Source organism: Ovis canadensis, chromosome 1 (assembly GCF_042477335.2).
Source record: "Ovis canadensis isolate MfBH-ARS-UI-01 breed Bighorn chromosome 1, ARS-UI_OviCan_v2, whole genome shotgun sequence".
Classification (NCBI taxonomy): domain Eukaryota; kingdom Metazoa; phylum Chordata; class Mammalia; order Artiodactyla; family Bovidae; genus Ovis; species Ovis canadensis.
Window position 1 is genome coordinate 190884469 of NC_091245.1, and position 25232 is coordinate 190909700.

The following is a 25232-nucleotide window of genomic DNA, read 5'->3' on the forward strand; positions in this document are numbered from 1 at the left end:
TACTGGGGTGGGCAGCCTACCCCTTCTCCAGGGAATGGCAGTAGGGATAGGAAAAGAAAGGACGCTGAGAAGGAAGACTCGCTGAGATTCGAAGGCCAAGTAGATCTGAGACTTCAGGAGAGAGGAGGTTTTGTACCTGAATGATAGGGAGATACATACTCTCATTTCCAAGACCAGAAGAGGCACAGATGAGTTAGAGAAGGGAGATTTAACCATGCTGATTACCCAGATTCAAGTCTTTTTGCTGAAACATGTTAGAGCAAGTAAGGCCTTTTGACTTAACACTTACAGGTGTCACATTTCTCTGTCTTGCATAGAAAAATGTTAGATTCAGTACTGCAAATAAAAGGGTACCTAAAACTCAGAAGAAATCTTTAGGGAAATATATTAAATGTATGCATTTGACTTTTATGTAAAGACATTAGAAATTTTAGTTACAGTGGCTCCATTTTTTTAAATTCCCCTAATTTTTCTTAATCATTTATATTAGCTTTAGAAATTGTTTTTCTGTCAAATTTGACAGATTGGGTTATAATGAATGACATTTCATACAGGAGATATGAAAGCTTGTCTTCACTGATGTCACAGGTATTTTAATTTTATGAAGTATTCTTGTGCAGATTTCGTCCTTTAATCTCTACAGTCTATCATAGAGGGTATATTATCCTCACTTTTTTGAAAAAGAGAAATCTGAAGCAGTTTCAATACTATCCTGAGATCACATAGCCAGCAAGTGGTAGAGTCAGAACTGAACTGGGTCTTCAGATTTTAAATGTCATATTCATTACACTATATCATGCTACCTCTAAGCAAAATTCCTATATTTGCATGACTTTTATAATGCTGTAAGTGTATAACTTAATAACTTATATGCACTATTTCATATTCTAAAACAATGTGAGGTAAATATTGACTTTAAAATAGTCTCATGAATGATTATCCTTATAAAATATACTTTAAGCTGTTTTACCTTAATGAAATAATTTTAAATGCTAATAATAATGCAAAAATGTGTTGAGCTCTTCCTTTGTGGTAACCTCTTTACATTCCTTATGCCATTTGATCCTCAAAGAAAGCCCCACACTAATCCTATCATTATCACCATTTTTCACTCCAGCCTAGACAGTTCTTACAGTCAGTCAGTGACTTGAATCTAGGTGATCTTAGAACCAGTGCTCTTGCCAAGGATAGGCATACCTCTGTTAACTTTCTCAGAACAGATGAAAGTATTGATAGTTTTAAGAGTAGCCTATGGTGGAGCAATGTCACCCAGGTCTTCTTTTCACTTGAGAAGTAAACAGATAAATACTTTAAAAAAGAAAAATTAAAAAAACAATGTCCTTCATATTGACAGGCTTGAAACTGAATACTTTCCAAATATGATTAGCATATTCCTATGATTTCCCCATAGGAAAAATTAAGTGATTAGCTTTTACCATGGGATGTGCTGTATCTCCAATTTCAGGGTATTTTTTAATCTCCTTTAGATCAGACCTCAAAGGCCACTACTAAATGGTTTGGTGCCTTTTCCTCCAGTCTCTGGATACTTACAGAATCACAGGGTTCAGTCTTGATATGGAGCATTCACAATAGGAAATCTGGGAATTCCCTGGCAGTTCAGTGGTTAGAACTCCACGCTTCCACAGCAGGGGGCATGGACTCAGTTCCTAATCTGGGCACTAGCGTCCCGCAAGCTGCACTGCAGGACCAAAAACGTAAAATAGGAAATCAGAAGGAACTAGAGACTGTACTTTTCCTTCTGTGTTTTATTTTGGAAACCTTTAGATTTCTAGAAAAGTTGAGAAACTGGTGCACCTAGAATCACCAGTTGTCAACATTTCACAACGTTTGCTTTGTCTTATTCTTTTTTTGTTTGTGTATGTATATGGGGTATATACTCATTGTTTACAGTGTAAGTTGCAGGTAAAATGAATATGTGAAGTTGTTTTCCTTATTAGACTTTTTATTTTGAGACAATTAGACTCACCTGGAGTCATAAAGCGTGCTTGTATAACATTTTATCTGTTTCCCCCCAATGTAACCACCTTGGAAAGCTATAATACAACATCACAATGCATATTGATGCTGTCAAGTATATAACAGTCCTTACCATAAAGACTCCTCAGGTTGCCTTTTATAGTTCCCTCCTGCCCCAACTCCAACCCCTCTTTAATCTCTGGCAACCACTACTGTGTTCTCCATTAATATAATTTTCTCATTTTGAATGTGTTATATGAATAGAACCATATAGTATATATAACCTTTTGTGGTTGGCATTTTTTATTCAGCGTAATTCTCTGAAGGTTTATCCATGCACGTATCAATGGTTTGTTCCTTTTCATTGCTGAATTGTATTCCATGGTATGGCTGTACCACAGTTTGTTTGATCTTTCACTCATTTAAAGGACATCTGAATTGTTTCTAGTTTTTGGCTGTTATAAATAAAGTTGCTATAGACTTTCATGGTTGGGATTTGTGTGAAAAAATTCTTCGTTCCTCTGAGCTCAGTGCCCAGGAGTGTAATTACTGGGTCATGGCAGTTGCATGCTTATTAAGAGACAAGCTGTTTCCCAGAGTGGTGTACCATTTTACATTCAGCACTGTGTGGATGCTCTAGTTTCTCTGCATCCTTGTCAGCATTCGGTGGTGTCTGTATTTTTTTTTTTTTAGCCATTCTGATGGATGTGTAGTGATAATCTCACTGTGGTTTTAATTTTCAGTTTCCTGGGGGCTACTGATATTGAAAATCGTTTCATGTTTGTCACCTGTGTATCATCTTGGGTGAAATGTCTGTTCATGTCTTTTGCCTATTTTCTAATGGGATTGTTTGTCTTTTACTGTTGAGTTTGAGAGTTCTTTATATATTCCAGATATTAGTCCTTTGTCAAATATGTAGCAAATATCTTCTCCCAGTCTTAGCTTTTCATCCTCTTAAGAGTCTTTTGTAGTTCAAGTATTTTAAATTTTTATGAAGTTTAATTTATCAGTTTTTCCTTTTTTTCCCCGCTACTGAATTGCTTTTGCACTGAAAAAATCTGTTGGGCATGTTTGTGTGGATCTGTTTCTGGATCCCCTGTTCCGTTCTGTTGATCTGTGTGTCTGTTCCTCTGCCAGTACCATACAGTTTTGATTACCTCCACTATTAGTAAGTCTTTAAAAGAAAAAGATTATTTTTATTTTTGGCCGTGTTAGGTCTTTGCTGCTGCACATGGGCTTTCTCTAGTTCCGAGGGGCAGGGGCTGCTCTTCATTGTGATGTGTGGGCTTCTCATTTTGACGGCTCCTGTTGTTGCAGAGCGCAGGCTCTAGATGTACAGACTGCAGTAGCTGTAGCACGTGGGCCCGGTAGTCGTGGCACACAGGCTTAGTTGCTCTACAGCACGTGGGATCTTCCTGGACCAGGGATTAAACCAGTGTCCCCTGCATTGCAAAGTAGATTCTTAACCACTGGACCACCAGGAAAACCCTAATAGGTCTTACAATTTTCTTAATAGTTATAGAGCTGTTCGCATAATTGTGTACAATGGATGGTTTGCATTTTATGAGGAAATTGTCCATTTCACTTAAGTTATCAAATTTGTGTGTTGGATGGCTGTGGTATTCCCTTACTATCCTTTTGATGTCTATAGGATATGTAGTGATATTTCTTATTTTAGTTCTCATATTGATCATTTGTATCTTCTCTTTTCTTGATCAGTCTTATTAGTTTCATTGATCTTCTCACAGAGCCTGTTCCTTGTTTTATGGTTTCTTTCCTGTTTTCTATTTTATTGATTTCTGCACTACCTCCATTGTTTGTGTCCTCATGTTTCCTCTGGGTTTATTTGACTCTTCTTTTCCTGGATTCTTGAGGTGAGAGCTTAGATTATTTGATTTGAGAATTTTCTCTTTTGTAATGTGTACGTTTAATATTACAGATTTCCCTCTTAGCACTTCTTTAGTTCCATTCCATACTTTGAGATGTTGTATTTTCATTTAATTCAGTGTATTAAAAAATGTTTTCCTTGCAGTTTCCTCTTTGGCCTATGGATTATTTAGAATTGTGTTGCTTAGTTTCCAAGTGTTTGGATATTTTCATTTTCTTTCCATTATTCTAGTTTGATCCCATTGTAGTTTGATAACAGATTCTGTGTGATTTCAGTTATTTTACATTTGTTGAGGTTTGTTCTGTGGCCCAGAATATGTGTTGTCTTGGTATATATTTCACGGGCACTTGAATAGACTGTGTATTCTGTTGTTGTTAAGTGAGTGTTCTGTAAGTGTTGATTAGAGTCTGTTGGTTGGTAGTGTTGCTCAGTTTCTATATGTCTTGGCTGATTTTCCTGGCTAGTTCTATCAATTGTTGGGCTTCCCAGGTGGCACCAGTGGTAAAGAACCCGCCTGCCAATGCAGGAGACTTAAGAGATGCGGATTTGGTCCCTGGGTCAAGAAGATCCCTGGAGGAGGAAATGGCAGCCCATTCCAGTATCTTTGCCTAGAGAATCCCGTGGACAGAGGAACCTAGTGGGCTATATGGGATCCATGGGGTCACAAAGCGCTGGACATGACTGAAGCGACTTAGCATGCATGCACGCTCAGAGGAGTGTTGAAATTTTCAACTATATTCATGTATTTGTGAATTTCTTATTTGAGTTCTATCAGTTTTTGCATCTCTGTTGTTTGCTTCATACATATTTAGGATTACTGGATCTTTTTAATTGATTGATCCGTTTATCATTATATCCCTCTCTGTCCTTGGTTATTTTTACTTTCTTTGAAATAATTTTACTTATTTATTTTTGTTTTTTTGGCTGCACTTTCTGTTTCTTAGTTTCTCAACCAGGGATGGAACTTGTGCACCCTGCAGTAGAAACATGGAGTCTGGACCACCCGGAAAGTCCCAAAATATTTTTATGTTTATCTAATAGTAGGATAGCCACTCATGCTTGCCTTTGGTTAGTGTTTGCATGCTACACCTTTTTCCATCCTTTTACTTTAAACTTGCCTATATCATTTGAAGTGAGTTTCTGGTAGATAACATAGAGTTTATTATGCTTTTTAATACATCCTGTCAATCTCTATCTTTTAATTGCTATGTTTAAGCCATTTATATCCAGTGTAGCTGTTGACATGTTAAGGCTTTTGTCTGCCATCTTATTTTTTGTCTTCAGCTTTTTCATTTTTCTGTTTTATTGTTTGTTTCTTCCTGTGGATTACTTGAACACTTTTTTTAGAACTCCATTTTGTTTTATCTGTGATGGTTTTGAATGTATTTATTTGGATGACTTTTTAAATATTGCTCTAGGTATTACATTTTACTTACTCAGTTTACTGATGTCATCATTTTACTAGTTCAGGTGAAGCATAGAAATTGTAACTCTTTATATCTCTTTGTCCTTCTCTATTTATAACTGTCTTAAATATTTCCTCTACATATATTTAGAAACATATCAGACCTTGTCACAATTTTTACTTCGATCATCAAACATAATTTAGAAAATTCTTAAAAAGGCAAAGCTAGTCATTAACATGTATTTTTGATGTAGTCCTTTTCTATCCAGTGTTGCAAGGTTCCTTTTTTTTTTTTTTTTTGGTTTCCTTTCTGTCTAGAGAACTTCCTTTAGCCATTCCTTTAGAGTATATTTGCAGGTGATGAATTCTCTTCATCTTCTGTCATTTGCTGCTGCTGCTAAGTCACTTAAGTCGTGTCCGACTCTGTGCGACCCCATAGATGGCAGCCCACTAGGCTCCCCCGTCCCTGGGATTCTCCAGGCAAGAACACTGGAGTGGGTTCTGTCATCTGAGACTGTCTTTATTTTTCCTTCATTCCTAAGGGATATTTTTGTTGGATATAGGATTCTGGATTGAGAGCTAATTTTCTTTCAACACTTGAAAAATGTTGTTCCGCTCTTATCTGAACTTCATAGCTTCTAGTGAGAAATCCATTGCCTTTTTAATGCCAAGTGGAGGTGAATTTCTGCAGTCCTTCTTAGTCTCCAGTGATACACCATGGGGTGGGGTTGAGAGACTCCTACCATCCAGTGGAAATCAAAGTTCTGGCTTCCCACTTGCCTTCTCTGAAGCCCTGGAGAATGAGAACATCTCCTTAGAGCATTATAGGCTGCCCACATAGGCTTTGATGGGGTGAATATGGGTGGTCACAGTTTGTGTGTGTGTGTGTGTGTGTGTTGGCTTTTTTGGTTTGTTTTGGTTTGGTTTTGGTGGTGTTTGGCTGTAGTAGAATAGTTGTTATGTACAAGTTTCTATTGTGGAAAATCGCGTCACTCTTGGTCTTTTGGCTAGAGAAAGCAAAATTTTATTGAGTTTTGTTTGTTTTGTTGGTGTACATCCAGTGGTTTTCTGGTTGTCAACTTCTTCAGCTCCAAGTGTGGTATATGAGGCAAAACAAACAAACTTAGGTAATTTACCAGTGTGTCATTCCTTGAGACTTAAGGTCCTTAGCCTGTCTGCCTTCTTCTCTTTATCATCCAGAGTCATCTGATACTTGTTTGATATATAATGTCCAGGATTTGTAGTTGTATGCAGTGGTAAGAATAGAGGAAAGTACATCAACTCCATCTTCCCAGAAGCAGAGGTTTCTGCAGGTTTTTTTTTTTAAAGTAAGTTACAAACATCAAGATATTTCACCTCTGGAAACTTCAGCGTGTGTCTTTTGAGAACAGAGACATCGTTCTGTTGTACATAGCTATGATACCTTTATCGCACCCAAGAAATTTAACGTTGATACAGTATTACCTAACATAGGATTCATATTCAGATTATGTTGTCTCCGAAATGTTCTCTGTAGCTCTTTTCCTCTGATTTCAAGTTGTGCGTTGTGTTTGGTTGTTGTGTATCTTTTAACCTACAATGCCATCTCCTGGCCTTTTTGTTGTTCTATTTTGTTTTGGTCTTTCATAGCCCTGACATTTTTTAACAGTCCCAGCAAATACTTTATAGAATGCCCCATAATCTAGATGTGTCTCTTGTGATTAGATTCAGGTTAATTATTTTGGTGATCATACTATGTAGTATAGTATAATGTATACCTCTAATTACAGAAGTCAAGAGGCATGTAATAAATTTGATCATTTGATTAAGTGATTGCCTATCAGATATCTCCATTGCAAAAGTATCTTTTTCCTCTTTGTAATTAGTAAGTAATCTGTGGGGTACAGACCATTATCTTTAAAGCCTTTGAAAACCACAAATTAAATATTTATTTTTAAAAAATACCAGGTAATCTAGCTCTTCTTCATAGTAGAATTTTCCATTTAATAAATGTAGAGAATGATGGAAATTGAAAGTGACCATTTGGCAAACACTTGTGGCAGGCAGGAATCATCAATAGATGCTAAAACCAGTGGGCAAAAGTATGATGGGATAGAAATCTACATTATCTCAAAGTATGCTCCCACAGGATACTGATTACAAAGGGAAAAACAGTAACTAGCGGAGAAACCTGTTGGATACCACCTTACCAAAAGATCACAGTTAATAAGTAATTTGACACGTCACACATTACCTCTTTGGTATTCTTCTTTCCAAAATTGGATATCCTCTATTCAATTTTGAGACAATATCAGCCGAACCAAAATTAAGGACCATTTTACAAAATAACTGATCAGTACTCTTTAAACTGTTAAGGTCACAGAAAACAAAGAAAGGCTTGAGCTGTTAAAGATTCAAGGAGACCTGACAACTAAATTAAATATGGAGTCCTGGATTGGATTCTGGACCAGGAAAAGGGTCTTATGGGATAGCTGGCAAAACTCAAGTGAAGTCTTTAGGTTACTTAATAGTATTAAAATCAATGTTAATTTCCTGTTTTGATGATTATACTGTGGTTATATGAGGATAACATTTGGTTGGGGTGAAAAGCTTTTGTAACTTTTCTTACATTTAAAATTATTTCAAAAGAAAATTTCTATTTTTTTCAACTTGTTAAATTCAAAACACTCCAATAAAATAAATTTTTCTAGTTAAATTTTGCTTGGATAGCAAACACAGGCCTGATCTGTATAAGAACTAAATGCATTAAGCAGAGCATCACATTCTTTCTGTATTGTCACAAACACTCTAATGTTCTGCCTGTTCTGAAGTCTGGATATAAATCTCACACAGAGTCCTGCACCTCTTTCCTAAGACTTTGTGATCATATGTAACTCCTATATATCCCAGACTTGGAATTTTAGATATCTTCTAGAAAATAGTTCATTGATTCAACAGATTTTTATTGTGCACTTATTATATACATACCAGGCATTGTTTGGGCTTCCCTGGTGGCTCAGAGGTTAAAGCGTCTGCCTGCAATGTGGGAGACCTGGGTTCGATCCCTGGGTCAGGAAGATCCCTGGAGAAGGAAATGGCAACACACTCCAGTATTCTTGCCTGGAGAATCCCATGGATGGAGGAGGCTGGTGGGCTACAGTCCACTGGGTTGCAAAGAGTCGGACATGACTGAGCGACTTAACTTTCAGGCATTGTTTGGGGCAATGGAGAAAAGTGAGTGAACAAGGCAATTAAAAACCTCTCCCTTCATGAAGCTTGGATCTCATTGGAAGACTATAGATGACAAAAAAAATAAGCATATTTTTGAAGTATGTTAATAAATGTAATATAGAGAAAAATAAAGGAGGAAAGGTGAATGCCAGGGTTTGGGTGCAGGAGAGTATTTTATCTTTTAAATCAGCACTCATTGAGTTCTGTGTCCCATTTTTAAAAATCTTTTTTAGAACATAACTGCTTGATTTTATATATATAAACACATATATATATTTATATATAAACTTTATAATCTGTCTTCTCCCAGTAGAATGTAAGCTCCATCTGAGTGAGGTCTTTGTTTACTTAAAACCAAAGAACAACACCAAACAGATAAATAAATTTCCATTGAATAAATTCTCCCTCAAGTGTTCTCTCAGGTTCTAGTTTAGCCCCTTAGACTCAAGTAAATATTTGTTGATTTCATTAATATACAGATTCAGGTTATATGAGCCCATTTTGCTGAATAACTTGTATGAGTTTTTTTTTAACCTTTCTGGGATAAGAACCCTTAAGATCCTAAGACTGCTTCTTAGTTGCCTGTCATCTTGAGGAATTTGTTTAGCTTGTTTGCATGGAAGTTTATCTATTTTAAATACAATACAAAACGCTTTTCCTTTTGAAAAATGAAAAACATAAAAGGAGAAACCTATTTCCCTTTTAAGCTGTGGAGCTTTCATAGCTGAATGTCTTAAAGATATTACATTGTCTTATCTGTAGTTGAAAAATCCCCTTATTCCACTCTCATATTTCACCCTGTGGCCTGTTAAAGTTTTATAGTTGCAGCATCCATTTCTTCTTCCTATAACCCTAATCATCATTTATTTTTATATTTTCAACAGTGTTATTTACTCGTCTACTATACCAGCTGGCGGAATGTCAAATCTTTTTTGACTTTCGGTTTAATCTGTCTATGCAACATGTATCTCTATGAACTGCGCAACCTCTGGCAGCTTTTTTTTCACGTGACTGTGGGAGCATTTGTTACACTACAGATCTGGCTAAGGCAAGCCCAGGGCAAAGCTCCTGATTATGATGTCTGACACCATCCTTCAGACATATTGCCTTGCCTTAAAGAGGAAAAGGAAGGACACTACCACTGTGATGAAGAAACTGTTCACCACAAATGAGAAGCTCTGCTTTCTTTCTCTCCAGCTGTCCTTTTTAAGTCAGCATGGCATGCCTGTGAGCATGCAATACCTGGTAGGCAAATTCCTGTCAGCAGAATGTTGGCCATGATTATCGTTCAGAAGAAGATGAAGAGCCCTCTCTACAGGGCAATGGCATTGGAAGAACAGTCAGATGCCATTGGAAGACTTGGCCAACAGCTCTGAATCATGGCTGGAGAATTCAGTCAAGAAGTGTGTGTGGTACTTGCTCTGAGAACCAAGCAGGAACTCTACAACCCCAGTTTGCCTTTGTGAGGCATTAGTACAGACCAAATAAAAGATGCTGCAGTGAATTGGAAAGTTTATGTGTAAAACAAATGACTCACTAAATATTAGATCATTTGCACATTTATTGTACCATGAGTCTATGAAGTCCAGATTGGTATGGAATGGTTTCTTTTTCCTTTTATATTTTTGCTTGAATCTTAACTCTGGAAATCACCTGATGTAGGAGAAGGCTGTGGTGAGCTCATCCCTAGAGCATCATAAGTATTGAAAACACAGTGACACGTTTCTTTCCTAGACCACATTTACACCTTCTTTTGAAATCACTTTTTAAAAATATGTCATTAGGCTATAGCCATTATTTGCCAAACTTCAATCACTTAAGTATTACTATTACATATGCTATTATTTACTTAATATTTATCTTTTAAATTTTAAAACATTTTAAAAAGAAACTAACCTCTACTCCAAGTGAAAAACCAGCATCAGTTTGCCATTAAAAAAGAGAACTACAAAATAAATTAAAAATAAAACAGGATGTTGTGAGATTCTAACTGGATGCTAATGACTGCCAAGGCTCTGAATCCAAGAAGCCTACTCTTTCTTTATTGCAGTGAGAGATGTTAGCTAGCCCCAAAATGGGCTCTCTCTGTGGAATTATCAGAAGTTTAAAAGAAAATTATAAAGGGAATGACATTCACACTGTGACTCAACATCATTTAACTCTGTGTTGTGTATCACCTAAAGTCATCTCACAAGCCACCAAGTGATATGGGTCCTGCCCTGTGGAAACACTGAGTTGTTCTAAGAGTCAGAAGGTAACTCCTCTCTCAGCACTTATTATCCCTCATATTATTTCATGACTTCGAGGAGTTAAGCACCTACTATCTAAGTGGTGCTTTTTGATAACTTGTAAAGATTGTTTAAGCAGTTGTGAGAGGAAGCATATTTTGGTTCTGGTTTTGAGGGCTTCCCAGTGGCTCAGATGATAAAGAATCTGCCTGCAGTGTAGGAGACCTGGTTTGATCTCTGGGTCTGGAAGATCCCCTGGAGAAGGGAATGGCTACCCACTCCAGTATTTCTTGCCTGGAGAATTCCATGGACAGAGGAGCCTGGTGGGTTATAGTCCATGGGGTTGCAAAGAGTCAGACAAGGACTGAGAGACTAACACTTTCACTTTCTGGTTTTGAAATCATCTTCATGAGTGATTTTCTTGAAGAAAGATTCTAATTAAGGAATTCATAAGGTTTGAAATTTGATGTCCAGAAAAACAGTGGACTCATTACATATAATTCATGTTACTGGGTATATTAATTAAACAGAAAAAATTGTCCAGAGGGGTAAAGTCACCAAACTGCCTTGTTTCCAGAACCAGTATATATAGGTATGCTTACAATGAGAAATCCTGCTTAACTACAACCTTTTTGCTACACTCTCCTTTTTAGGAGAATGAGGCAAAAGAAGACAGTGAAAGCTTATGATTTGGGGGATTTATTTAATACAAGAAACTCCAGTTCCCTCCAATTTTCTGCCCCTAAAAAAACTGCAAAGAAATTGTGAGTGTTCTGAGAGATTATCCCAAGGTACCACATGATCCTAAATCATCAAAATAAAATTGATTTATGTTTGGTGTTTTGTAGTTACTGAACCAGAAAGTTAACTTGGTTCACTTTACTTTAGAAAGTAAAACTTGAGAAAGTTTTTTATAAACTAATGGTTAAAGCAAGAAGAGTTTTCTTGTAAATAGTTGATTAACCAGGAAATTGGAGTATTCTGGTTCATCGAGATTTTGCTGTATATTGATACTTTATAGCTCTCTTACCAGTTTGGTTCTTTTTATTATTGAGTCATAATGTCTGGTATTAAGCAAGGACACTTGAAAACTCACCAGCTATCTTTAAATCCTTCATTTGTTTTTCGTTTAGTTTTTTCGCCAGCTATTTTGGATAAGGGGATGTTTATATTTTAATGTAAACAATGAAAACAGGTATAAATAATGTTTTATGTATAGAAATGTTTTCTTTCATTATTTGTTTCCTGCATCTTTGCGTGTTTATACAGCTTTCCTGCCTCTTCATGTTGTTGCCAAAGAAAGTATGACTTTAGAAAGATAAATTTTTGCCATGAATGTAAAGAAGTTTTTAAGCTCTTGAGAAAGAATCACTTAGGCCTCTAATGTGTATGGTGGTGATACATTGCATTTATATTGCAATTTTACTTCTAAGAGCACCTACCTAATCATAATGGGTCTTCTACTGTTGAGGAGGTACCATTTTCCCAATAGGAAAGAGGACACTATGATAACCAGGTGTTAATGACTTATCTAGGGTCAAAAGCAAAGCACACACAATTTCTAATCTCTTAGCCCAGGGTTGGGCTAATGAAGGTAGCTAAGATTATATTAATGAAGATAACTAAGATTATATTCAGGAAATATGTCTATTCTTGGTAAAATTAAAGTCCTGGGGACTTCTTAAAAGAATGAGCTTTAGCCCGCTATTGTATCTAGGTGTATATTATCTTACTTAAGGTAATTCTGAAATGTTGCTTTTGATTATGATGTTCTATGAGGGCAAAGATACTCCCTTTTATATCCTAAAAGTATTTGCAATATTTGCTTGCTTTTGTCGGGTGTGTATTTGAAGTATACCTGGCCTCCTTGCCAAAAGAATTTGGGAAGCATATCCAAAAAAGACATACACAATAATGGTAATAAAATATGAACATTAAGGGAAGAAAAGCAAAACCAATGAGACTAGAAAGAAGGGTGAACACATTGCTGTTACTGAGTATAAAATTTGATTCTTGAATTTCTTGAAAGTCAAGGCTAGAAGAAGGAAAACAAGTTTTGTCTTGATTTATATCTGTAAGTCAGAGCGTGTTTCTCAGAAAAGATGTCTTCCTGATGAATTCAGGTAAAAATGTTTTCACTTGGCAGTCTTGTGAAATGCTAAAAGGAACAAAATCCTCAGTTGTTTTACACACATTTCCATGTTACAATTGTGCCTTGGATCCTCAACTTTGTACCAGCGTTCAAAGGCTTTCATTTCAGGGCTTTTTTTTTTTTTTTATGTGTTTAATAGAGGATTTTGTTCCAATAAGAATTCTGCTCCTAAGCTAAAAGCAAGTATCCGTGTTAAAGCTTGAAAATCCATTTAAGACAAATGCCTTGACACTTGGGAAACCTTTACCCAATTTTGTAATTTTATAACTTATATAAAGTGAATCTGCTACCTCTGGGTTAGCACATTTGTTTTGTATTAAATATTGTCTATTTCACAGTGGAATCCATTCTGGAGAAATGCATAGCTCCATTTCTTTTGGACTGTGTGTGGAATCTCATTAGAATTCTGATTTGTCAAGCCTCCACAGAGACCAGATTTGTCAGGTGAACGTTTAACCCTCCTGTCACAAAAGTGCTTCCTCCTGGGGTTAGCGACCTACCAAAAAGGCATACACTTGGCCTTTAATACAAAAGATTTACTGAGTAACCGAGAGCCCATTCCAGGCTGTTGGATTTCCAAGAGACACAGCAAATTGTGTGTGTGTGTTCACTATTCTCTTTGCTGTTTTAACAGACTTTTTATTCACTGTAAAATAGTTTTAATAGAGTATGTAGTAAAAGAACAAATTATTTCAAAATCAGCCACCACTCAGACCAAATTGAACACTTAGCTCTACTACATATTATAGGTCGCTCTTCAGGGCTTCCCTGGTGGCTCAGATGGTAAAGTGTCTGCCTGCAATGCGAGAGACTTGGGTTTGATCCCTGGGTCGGGAAGATCCTCTGGAGAAGGAAATGGCAACCTACTCCAGTACTGTTGCCTGGAAAATTCCATGGACAGAGGAGCCTAGTAGGCTATAGTCCATGGGGTCACAAAGAGTCAAACACAACTGAGCGACTTCACTTTCTTTTCAGGGTTTCATTCTTTGTCTGTGGTCAAGCCTTTTTATTTTTCTGCTTTACATCACTAAGGAGATGGAGTCTTTCTAAAAATATTGTGATAAAGTCAAATCTAAATTTGGGGTTAAATTGGCTTTAGGAATATCCTGGCCTAAAGTTAATAGAAGAAACCTTTCCAACTCCCAGGGTTATAAATGAATTGTGCAGAGCCCATGTCAGCTGAGGATTTTACTTTTCTGGTTGTACTGCCTAGGGTCTGATGATCTTCATCAATGTCCTGGGATTGCTGTTGAATGCTGGCATATTGTAGCCTTCTGTTTGAGCAGTGAGCTTTTCAAAGAGAAGTGGTATCTGTGGCTGCCACTCTTGTAACATCTCTTCCTTGGGTGGCCAAGCTTTCTAGGTTTCTTTATTCAACAAGTGAAATCACAGTGCCATAGCATTGTGTGGTTGGAAGCCACATGGCTTGTATTCTCCTTGCCCGTTACAGTGAGTGGCATTGACATGAGTGCAAACGTTTTCTTCTGCATTGGTGATGCTGGTGTGTAAAGAATAGCCTCAACACAGTGGAGGCTAAAGAATCTCAAGGAGAGAAAAGGCTTCATTCTCAAAGAGTTCCTCAAGTCGATACTAGAACCTTATGAATTGTTCCTGGTGTTTCCTTGGCAACAAATGGTGTTTTCAGCCCAACCCCACCCACAGTTCACATTTGCCCTTTTCTTCTACATCCCACAGTACGGCAGTGCAAGCATCATGCACAAAAGCACGTCCAGGCTCCATCTGACAGTGGGAAATAGGGCTCGTCAGTTCTGTCTCCTCTCTGGTCCCAGCAGCCCCTTCCCAGCTCTGCCTTGGTTACCTGCCTCCTTGTGCTGGTGAATTTCTTTGAGGCTGGGTTTTCAAAGGGACTTTGCCTAAAGGTGAGCAAAGGACATTTTGCCCTTGCCCTTTGATTTCTTCCAGAAAATTGGGAGATACCAAGGGAAAATTTAATGCAAAGATGGGCACAATTAAGGACAGAAACGGCAAGGACCTAACAGAAGCAGAAGAGATTAAGAAGACATGGCAAGAATATACAGAAGAACTATACAAAAAAGGCCTTAATGACCTGGACCTAACTACGATAGTATGGTGACTTACCTAGAGCCAGACATCCTGGAGTGTGACGTCAGATGGGCGTTAGAAACCATTACTATGAACAAAGCCAGTGGACGTGATGGAATTCCAGCTGAACTATTTAAAATGCTTAAAAATGATGCTATTAAAGTGCTGCACTCTATGGCTGTGAATTTGGAAAACTCAGTAGTGGCCTTAGGACTGGAAAAGCCCAGTTTCCATTCCAATCCCAAAGGAAAGCAATGCCAAAGAATATTCAAACTTATGTACAGTTAACGCTCATTTCACATGCAGGCAAGGTAATTCTCAAAATCCTTCAAGCTAGACTTCAGTAGTATGTAATCCAAGAACTTCCAGGTGTACAAGCTGGATTTAGAAAAACCAGAGAAACCAGAGATCAAATTGCCAGCATCTGTTGGATCATAGACAAAGCAAGAGAATTCCAGAAGAACATCCACTTCTGCTTCATTGACTATGGTAAAGACTTTGTGCAGATCACAACAAACTGGAAAATTCTTAAAGAGGTGGGGATACCAGACCACCTTACCTGCCTCCTGAGAAACCTGTGTGCAGGTCAAGAAGCAACAGTTAGAACCAGGCATTGAACTATAGACTCGTTTAAAACTGGGAAAGAAGTACATCAAGGCTGTATATCATCACCTTATTTATTTAACTTATATGCTGAGTACATCATGGGAAATGCTGGACTGGATGAATCACACACTGGAATCAAGACTTCTGGGAGAAATATCAGCAACCTCAGATATGCAGATGATACTACTCTAATGGCAGAAAGTGAAGAGGAACTGAAGAGCCTCTTGATGAAACTGAAAGAGGAGAGTGAAAAAGCTGGCTTAAAACTCAGCATTCAAAAAACAAAGATCATGGCATCTGGTTCCATCTATTCATGGCCAATAGGGAATCAGTGGAAACAGTGACAGACTTTATTTTCTTGGGCTCTAAAATCACTGTGGACAGTGACTGCAGCCATGAAATTAAAGGATGCTTGCTCTTTGGTGAAAAGCTATGACAAACTTAGTGTATTAAAAAGCAGAGATGTTACTTTGCCCACAAAGATCCGTCTAGTCAAAGCTATGGTTTTTCCAGTTATCATGTAAGGCTGTGAGAGTTGGACCATAAAGAAAGCTGAGTGGCGAAGAATTGATACTTTTGAGCAGTGGTGTTGGAGAAGACTCGAGAGTCCCTTGGACTGCAAGGAGATCAAACCAGTCAATCCTAAAAGAAATCAAGCCCGAATATTCACTGGAAGGACTATTGCTGAAGCTGAAACTCCCAATACTTTGGTCACCTGATGCAAAGAGCCCACTCACTGGAAAAGACCCTGATGCTGAGAAAGATAGAAGGTAGAAGAAGGGGACAACAGAGGACGAGATGGTTGGATGGCATCATGACTCAATGGATATGAGTTTGAGCAAACTCTGGGAGACAGTGAAAGAGAAGCCTGGCGTGCTGCAGTCCATGGGGTCGCAAAGTGTTGGACACAACTTAGCAACTGAACAACAGCAACAGTACCTACAACTCATGTAAAAAGAATGCTCATTAGCACCTTTTGTGGGCCAGTGTAGGGCCTCCTATGTAGTTTATCCTTATGGCAGCCTTAGGGGACAAGGATGGCACTATTTCACATTCATTCGAGGAAACAAAGGCTGAGAGTGAAACCTAGGATTCAAGATTAAATGACTCAAAAATTGGGGCTCATTTTTCCATGCCACAGAGCCTTTCAGAGAGCAAGTTCTTTATGTGTGTGTTACTGACAACACTGGGCTCTTACCATTACAGCAGCAATGAGAACAAATGAAGCCAACGTAGAGGGGAAAACAATACTGCGGGTGTGCTAAACATCCTCACAGGCTGCTTTATGAAGGCTTTCTGTATTTTAGATGAAGCACCTGAGGCCTAAAGAAGTTAAATGACGTAAACAGTCCAAATCTAACCTTTGTTGTGGCACCAGGATTTCAATCCACATCAGTCTTAGAACTCACACTCTTAACCAACCACCCTATAACATTAAGCTAGGCAACATGGAAATATGTTGAAATATATAAGGAATATATATACAAGTAATGCATATTACTTTGAAAAGAGGTGAAATCATGGCTAATTCCTGCAGTATAGATGTCCTAGTAAAATTGTTTCCTAAAATTCCTACATGTATAATGGTCAGGACAGATGGCTGCCATAGGTTTGGTGAACCTTAGGTGTGCCTTAGATTTTAGGGCAAGGAGTTATAAAGTTTATTCTTTCTCATAAAACTAACTCACAAATTAATGATATAGAATGTTAAAGCTTCATTGGAGTTACAAACCAATGTAAAGATGTTACAAACATTTCCTTTTTCTAGCTGAAGGCCAGCATAGGTTGATTCTTTGATATGAAATAATTTCATAGGAATTCTGCTTTAAGTCATTCCTATATCTGAAAACATTAGACAAAAGGTAGAAGGTAACTAATTGCTTAATCAAAAAGTAGTAATGATGAGTTTAGAGCCAGACTGTCTCCCCTGCGACCGTCCGCCCCACCAGCTCTCCCTGCCACTGGCATGGTGGCCTTGGCAAGCCATGTAACCTCTCTGCCTCAGTTTCCTTAGGTATGAAGTAGAGGTAACTGTGCTTTGGGCAAAGTGTTGTGAGGATTGAATGAGTCAATAAATGTAAATCACCCAGAGCCGGGCACAGCAAGTGCTAGGACAACATTTGCTGCCTTATTGTGGTCTCTCTGATAGGTGTTGCTGTTACTTTCAAGATAATAGGCATCTTTATATATATTTATTTATTTATTTTTAATTGAAGAATAATTGCTTTACAGAATTTTGTGTTTTCTGTCAAACCTCAACATGAATCAGCCATAGGTGTACATATGTCCCCTCAAACCTCCCTCCCATCTCCCTTCCCATCCCACCCCTTTAGGGTGATACAGAGCCCCTGTTTGAGTTCCCTGAGACATACAGCAACGCAAATGCCCCCGAATATATCACTGCACATAACTTTTCAGAAATTGTGAATTAAGAAAGGATCCTAATTCAAAAACAAAAACAGACAAAGGATCCTGTTGTAATATTTGGTAGGCAGTTGACCTGCTCTGGCAAGCTCTTGTGTGCAGACTTCAGGGCAGTGTGCTGGGGATGCATTCAAAGTCAGAGAAGGGAAGTGAGGGACTGACATTTGCCATATGCCTGCTGTGCATCAGGTGTTTTACATACAGGATTTATGTGAGCTTAACAGAATCCATCTGAGGTGAGTAAACAGGATTAAGTTGTCACTTAATCCAACGTCACTCAACCTGGAAAAAGTAGACTACTCTCTGGGCCCCCTCAGTGTCCTGGGTACTGGAGCACTGCTGTCAGATGGGGAAAGTGCCTCTGGGAACCTCGCCTGCTACAATGCGACGTGAGTCCTTTGGCCTCATCGCTGTTTGCTTTGAACATCCCGTTTGGGTCTATTCGGGATTCTTGGATGACTGCCACCTAGTGCCTACCACTCTGCAGGGCCTCCACAGAGTGGAGTGTGTGTGCACGTGGTCTGTGCCTGGATGGGAGAAAGGGGTGAGGAGGCAGCCAGCAGCCTTCTAGCACAGAGTGGAAATATGTAGATGCTGAGGATGTGAGAGTGCAAGGCATTCTTCAAACATGCAAATGCAACATGGCTTTCTAGAGAGTAATCTGAAGAGAAATGCATTCTCCCTACCACCCCAGAAAAATCCCATGTGAGCCGGGGAAATGCCTGACTAGCTAACAGAGTCAAAGCAGAGCAGCACAGTTTGCAAAATTGGAAAATAGTCTAAGAGAATAACCAGAGATGCTGACAAACTAGAGATTACGGGTGGGTCTACACTGGAAATTGGCTGAGGGGAAAAAAGTGATGAGGCTTCTTTCTAACGGATTCCAGTGAGACTTCTTTAAATTCACACAGGCCTAATAGGCCAGCAATATGAAAAGGGCCTTGGGGATGAATATGCAAGGGAGGGGGCAGCTCAGCTCTGCTCATTAGAAACAGATGGTGAGGTTTGGGGCTGACAAGCCAGTGGGGACAGGATGCCCTCAGCCCCAAACAATCCTTTTCTTTCTCTTTGTCTTCTCACCATCATCCTGCCTCTCTTGGATCTCTGCTTGCTCTGTGAACCTAGGTTGACCTGCACTTGCCTCTCCCCACTCCTTGGACCAGGGCCCTTGATAGAAAAGGGCATCCATCATGCATGGTTGCTGCTGCTGCTGGGTAGGAGGACTGAACAAAGGCTGCTTCCGGCTTTGGTTTGGAGGTGATCCTCCCACAGATCCCCCTTGGCAATGTGCTTTCACCTCATTTGTCTTTCTGTCTTTGTCTAACATCTTCAAATCCTATTTCGATTGTGTTTATGTTTGCACCATCCTTGTAGTCTGGCACTTGAAGGTAAGATGAAGAGTTGCACAAATATTTAGTTAGGGAATGCCAGAGAAGAAAGAAACCCTGGAGGTCAGCCATTCCAGTGGCCTCGCTTGGCTTTGTTCTTGTGTCTGTCTTGCAAAGCAGTGACTTTGCCAGTGAGAAGGGGAGATAGGCTAGAGGAAGACAGCAAAAAAGTTTTTCCTCCCAAGACAGAAAGAAAAAACCCACCAAAAGGCTTTTTAGAAATTTTGGAAAGATAAAATCTACAGGATACTATAGTAATTGGATCTCATTTCATCTATTGTCAACCTTGGAGAAGGGTGGACCCTCTGTTCCTGCCAGGATCATTGGTACTTAGCCAGGTGGGCACACTGAACAGAGGTGCCTCTGGGCTAAGTATCCAAGCCACTGCAGGAGCTGCACTGATCATTTCTCCCATTGCCCGCTAGGCATGGGGCAGCACAGTGAGAAAGTGTACCTGAAAGCTCTTTATACACTGGGAAGTTCATCCAAATGATGGGTATGATGGTATCCTCTGGTCATCCATCCCCTCGCCTGACCCCAGTTCTACAAGTAACACCAGCGCTTCCAACTTTCCTCCTGACACCTGTGCTCCATGCTGCTTGCCACAACCAGCGTGGCCCAGCCATGTCACTCCTCCCTTCTGGACATGATGACCTGTACAGTGTTCTCTTCAGTGTGGAGTTGTTTCAATCTAGGCAAATTCAAACACTGGGCTTTCCTAGTGTGCTTGTCCCTGCCAGTGCAGTTCAGTGACAATGAGACCCTGCCCAGCACTGCTTTTGAACGTGTATCTTGTGTCCAAGAATGCTTTCCTGCCCCATGACGATGCAAGCACAGCATCTCTTTCTGGGTCTGGGAAGCTCATATTCTATCACTTAGCAACTCGTGGCCAGATTGCATATGGAAACATCCATGTTTTAATCGTGTAAAGACCACAGTTCAGGACATGATTTATATGTGTGCCTCTCAAATGATACTCATTTTAGGAAAAGTTATATAAATGTAATTTTGAATGTCTTAACATAACATGGCTACCTGGTGAACATTTAGCTTTAGCTTCCTCAGTGCACCAATATTCACTGTGCCTTACTGCTAACATCACTACCACCATTAAGTTATCCCCCTGTTGGATGAAATCAGGTCTTAGTTTTAGTGATCTTTGCGTCTTTGCTGTCCAGTTCAGTTCAGTCACTCAGTTGTGTCTGACTCTTTGCAACCCTGTGGACTGCAGCACGCCAGGCCTCCCTGTCCATTGCCAATTCCTGGAGCTTACTCAAACTCATGTCCATTGAGTCGGTGATGCCATCCAACCATCTCATCCTCTGTCTTCCCTTTCTCCTCCTACCTTCAATCTTTCCCAGCATCAGGATCTTTTTAAATGAGTCAGTTCTTCACATCAGGTGGCCAAAGTATTGGAGTTTCAGCTTCAGGATCAGTCTTTCCAATGAATGTTCAGGACTGATCTCCTTTAGAATGGACTGGTTGGATCTCCTTGCAGTCCAAAGGACTCTCAAGAGTCTTCTCCAACACCACAGTTTGAAAGCATCAATTCTTCAGCACTCAGCTTTCTTTATAGTCCAACTCTCACATCCATACATGACCACTGGAAAAACCATAGCCTTGACTAGACGGACCTTTGTTGGCAAAGTAATGTCTCTGCTTTTTAATATGCTGTCTAGGTTGGTCATAACTTTCCTTCCAAGGAGTAAGCATCTTTTAATTTCATGGCTACAGTCACCATCTGCAGTGATTTTGGAGCCCAATAAAATAAAGTCAGCCAGTGTTTTCACTGTTTCCCCATCTATTTCCTATGAAGTGATGGGACCAGATGCCATGATCTTAGTTTTCTGAATGTTGAGCTTTAAGCCAACTTTTTCACTCTCTTTCACTTTCATCAAGAGGCTTTTTAGTTCCTCTTCACTTTCTGCCATAAGGGTGGTGTCATCTGCATATCTGAAGTTATTGATATTTCTCCCGGCAATCTTGATTCCAGCTTGTGCTTCATCCAGCCCAGCGTTTCTCATGATGTACTCTGCATATAAGTGAAATAAGCAGGGTGACAGTATACAGCCTTGATGTACTCCTTTTCCTATTTGGAACCAGTCTGTTGTTCCATGTCCAGTTCTAACTGTTGCTTCCTGACCTGCATATAGGCTTCTCAAGAGGCAGGTCAGGTGGTCTGGTATGTCCATCTCTTTCAGAATTTTCCACAGTTTTTTGTGATCCACACAGTCAAAGGCTTTGGCGTAGTCTATAAAGCAGAAATAGATTATATATATATATATATATATCCCTTGAGGAGGACCTAGGTAGGATTGTATTGTTTAAGCTATCATTACTTAACTTGCTTCACTGCTTTTCCTTGGTTTCTGCTTTCTCTCACTTCCATACTTAGTAACTGCTGAGTCTGCTCTTTGGAATTCAGGGAAGGCCTAGAGACTAAAGTCTCTTATCTACAAACAGGAAATGAGGGACACAAATGGGCTTTTGCACCCAGAATGGCCCTGTTGAGTAATGGGGTCTGGGGTGTCCTGAAGCTTCAACTGGCCTGCTAGTAGACAGGGCTCAGAGGGTCACAGGGTAGGGTCTGGGCTGCTGTGGATGGACTCGGTTTGCAGGTTGCAGGGTTGTAATTTTCCCCTATCTGATGTCTGCTCCCTGGTGGGTGAGGCTGGTTTAGAGGCTAGCATAGGCTTCTTCTAGAGTATGGCTGGTTCCTGCCCAGTGGTGGACAGAGCTGGGTCTTGGCCCTCTGGTGAGCAGGGCTGTGTCTTTGGACATGTCTAGAGGTGGCCGTGGGCTCAGGAAGCCTTAAAGCAGCCTCTCTGCTGATGGGTGGGACTGTGTCCATACCCAGTTAGTTGTTTGGCCTGAGGCATCACTACACTAGGGCTTCCCTGATAGCTCAGTTGGTAAAGAATCCACCTGCAATGCAGGAGACCCCGGTTCAATTCCTGGGTCAGGAAGATCTGCTAGAAAAGGGATAGGCTGCCCACTCCAGTATTCTGGCCTGGAGAATTCCATGGACTGTATAGTCCAGGGGGTCGCAAAGAGTCGGACACGACTGAGCAATTTTCAGTATCACGACACTGGTGCCTACAGATTGTTGTGTGAGATTTTCTTTTCTCCATATCCTTGCCAACATTTGTTATTTGTGTTCTTTTTGATGAGGGCTGTTCTGACAGGTTGTGAGGTGATATCTCATTGTAGCTTTGATTTTCATTTCCCTGATGATTAGTGATGGTGAGTATCTTTTTTATGTGCCTGTGGAACATCTGGTATATTTCCTTGGAAGAATGTCTATTTAGGTTGTCTGCCCATTTTTAAATTGGTTTTTTGATGTTCAGTTGTATAATCTATATCTTTTAGATGTTAACCTTTTATTGGCCATGCCATTTACAAGTATTTTCTCCCATTCAGTAGGTTTTCTTTAATTTTTTCAGCGGTTTCTTTTGCTGTGCAAAAGCTTTTGAGGTTCAATTAAATCCCATTTATTTTTGCTTTTTTATCTTTGGCCTTATGAGACAAATTATAGCAGTTTGTGGAGGGTTTATGTTAGAGTGTTCTACCTGTATTCTCTTTTAGAAATTTTATGGTTTTGGATCTTACATTTAGGTATTAATCTATTGAGGTTCTTATAGGGTTTGAGAAAATGTTTTAATTTCTCATACATGTAGCTATCCAGTTTCCCCAGTACCACTTCTGAAGATACATTCTCAGTGTATGTTCTTGCTTCCTTTGTTGTAGATTAATTGACCATAGGAGTGTGGGTTTATTTCTGGGCTATCCTGTTCCATTTACCTATGTCTGTTTTTCTGCTAGACCATACTATTTTGATTACTGTAGCTTCATTGTATAGTGTGAAGTCGAGTGTGATTCAAGCTTTGTTCTTTAAAAATTGTTTTGGCTGTTTGGGGTCTTTTGAGTCTGGGCTCATTCAAATTATTCCTTAGATATGCATCTTAATTATATAAGTCCAGCATCCAAAGCACAACATAAATCCTATTTTTCTCCATACTGAATTCCCCTCAGTGCACACCATGGGAGCAATGGGCAGTGGCTATGGTGACTGGTAGCTTGATCCTTGAACTGGAATGGCAGGCAACATTCCCTTTTCACAACCTCAATAATCAATACCACATATCTGCCAACTGTCGAGGCCTTCACTGGTAATCAAACCAATGGTAGACAAAGAGACACACCCTGAAGGGGCACACAGAATGCCAGACATTAGACTCCTAGGAGACGGTCTAGTTAGGGGTCTGTGTCTTACCTTTACTTATTGGACTTTCTCAACATTCTCAGTTTGTCTCAGAAACCTAGATATTAAACATGGAAGTGACATAGGCTGGGAAAAATAGGTATTGTTTCTATAATATCCTGACCAAGGTCTTTTTTTTAAATTTCAATCTGAGGACCAAATTTCAACTTAGTTAAAAAAATAGGGGACAGGAAATTCTGTTGACTTGCCTAAGTTGGTATGTTATATCCAAGGACTTTTTATTGTAAAGTCACAGTGACATTAGGGATGGTTGAAAATTGATGACAAGCACAACCAGGGGGTCAACATGTGAAATACGGAAAATAGCTTTGGATGACATATCAAGAGCTTGAGAGATTACCTGCTTTTGCCAAAGTCTGAGAAATCCTCATCATTGTTCTTTCAAGCCTGGAAAGTTAGAGACAAAGAGAAATCATAATAGACAAAAATAATCATTCTGCTAACTTAACAAATATTTAAAGTGCCTTCTGAAAAGTTTTACTTTACGAAGTTACCACTGCAGCAATGCTGTTCACCTCAATTTCTTTCCTGTAGCTTCCTTCTGAAAAGCAACTTAGGAACTGTTAGAGGTCCACGTGCCCACTTGGAGCAGCCAGTGCTGGGGCTGGAGCAGCCATGCTTTGATGAGCTCTGTCGAGGCTGTCTTCTGCTGCAGGGTTTCCATTGATCTCTGCAAGACGAGCTTATCATGAGTGTGATGAAACCATGCCTTAGTTCTCTTCCTCTTCACTGTGGAATGGGGCACAAGTAGCACTGGCAAGGTCCAGTCCAGCAAGTATGGAACTGGTCTTCTGGATGTTTCTTCTTCCAAGATTTCAATAAGACGCAGTCTCCAGGATAGACATGGTTGCCAAGAAGCATGTAATTTCCAGCAAAGGCCCTCCTACAAAGGCCCTTCTGTTGTCTCTGAATGGACATAGACACCAAACCTAGGATTTATTTCATGCAGTAAGGCTTTAACCTCAGAAACTTTCAGAACAGCAGGAAAATACTTCTAAACAACCAGTTAAAGTGTCCAAGAAAACCAATAAGTACCTGAGTACTCTAGTGGTTCTTTAGCGTCATAGTAAAATCAACCTGCCAGTCTTTGCATCTAAACTCAGCACTGATAAAATGATCATACTAGACTACTCACAGCAATTTATAGATTCAATGCAAGCCCTATCAAATTGTCAATGGCATTTTTGGAAAAAAAAAAATAAAGTTTGTAATGGCAACACAAAAGGCCCCACCCAAGTAGCCAAAGTGATCTTGAGAAAGAAAATGGAACTGGAGGCATCAGACTCCCTGACTTCAGACTGTACTGCAAAGCTACAGTAATCAAAAAAATTAAAATATGGCACTTGTACACAAAAACAGAAATATCAATAGGACAGGATAGAAAGCCAAGAAATAAAGTTATGCACCTGTGGTTACCTAATCTATGGCAAAGGAGGCAAGACTATATAATGGAGAAAAGACAGTCTCTTCAATAACTGGTGCTGGGAAAACCAGACAGGTATGAGTTAAAGAAAAAATGAACCATACATAAAAAATAAACCTAATGTAAGGCCAGACGCCATCAAACTTTTACAGGAAAACATAGGCACTCTCTGACATAAATCACAG

The 25232-nt window shown here is 39.4% G+C and overlaps 1 protein-coding gene across 2 annotated transcripts in view; it reads left to right on the top strand.

The window, feature by feature from the left end:
• SEC22A (SEC22 homolog A, vesicle trafficking protein) overlaps nucleotides 1-10449 on the top strand; it is an 86907-nt gene extending 76458 nt beyond the window's left edge. For both annotated transcript variants that reach the window (XM_069555863.1, XM_069555855.1), the window contains one exon: nucleotides 9365-10449. In XM_069555863.1, the coding sequence (XP_069411964.1) occupies nucleotides 9365-9565 (201 nt within the window). In that variant the 3' untranslated portion in view covers nucleotides 9566-10449. The remainder of the gene's footprint in view (nucleotides 1-9364) is intronic.
• Nucleotides 10450-25232: the final 14783 nt, after the last annotated feature.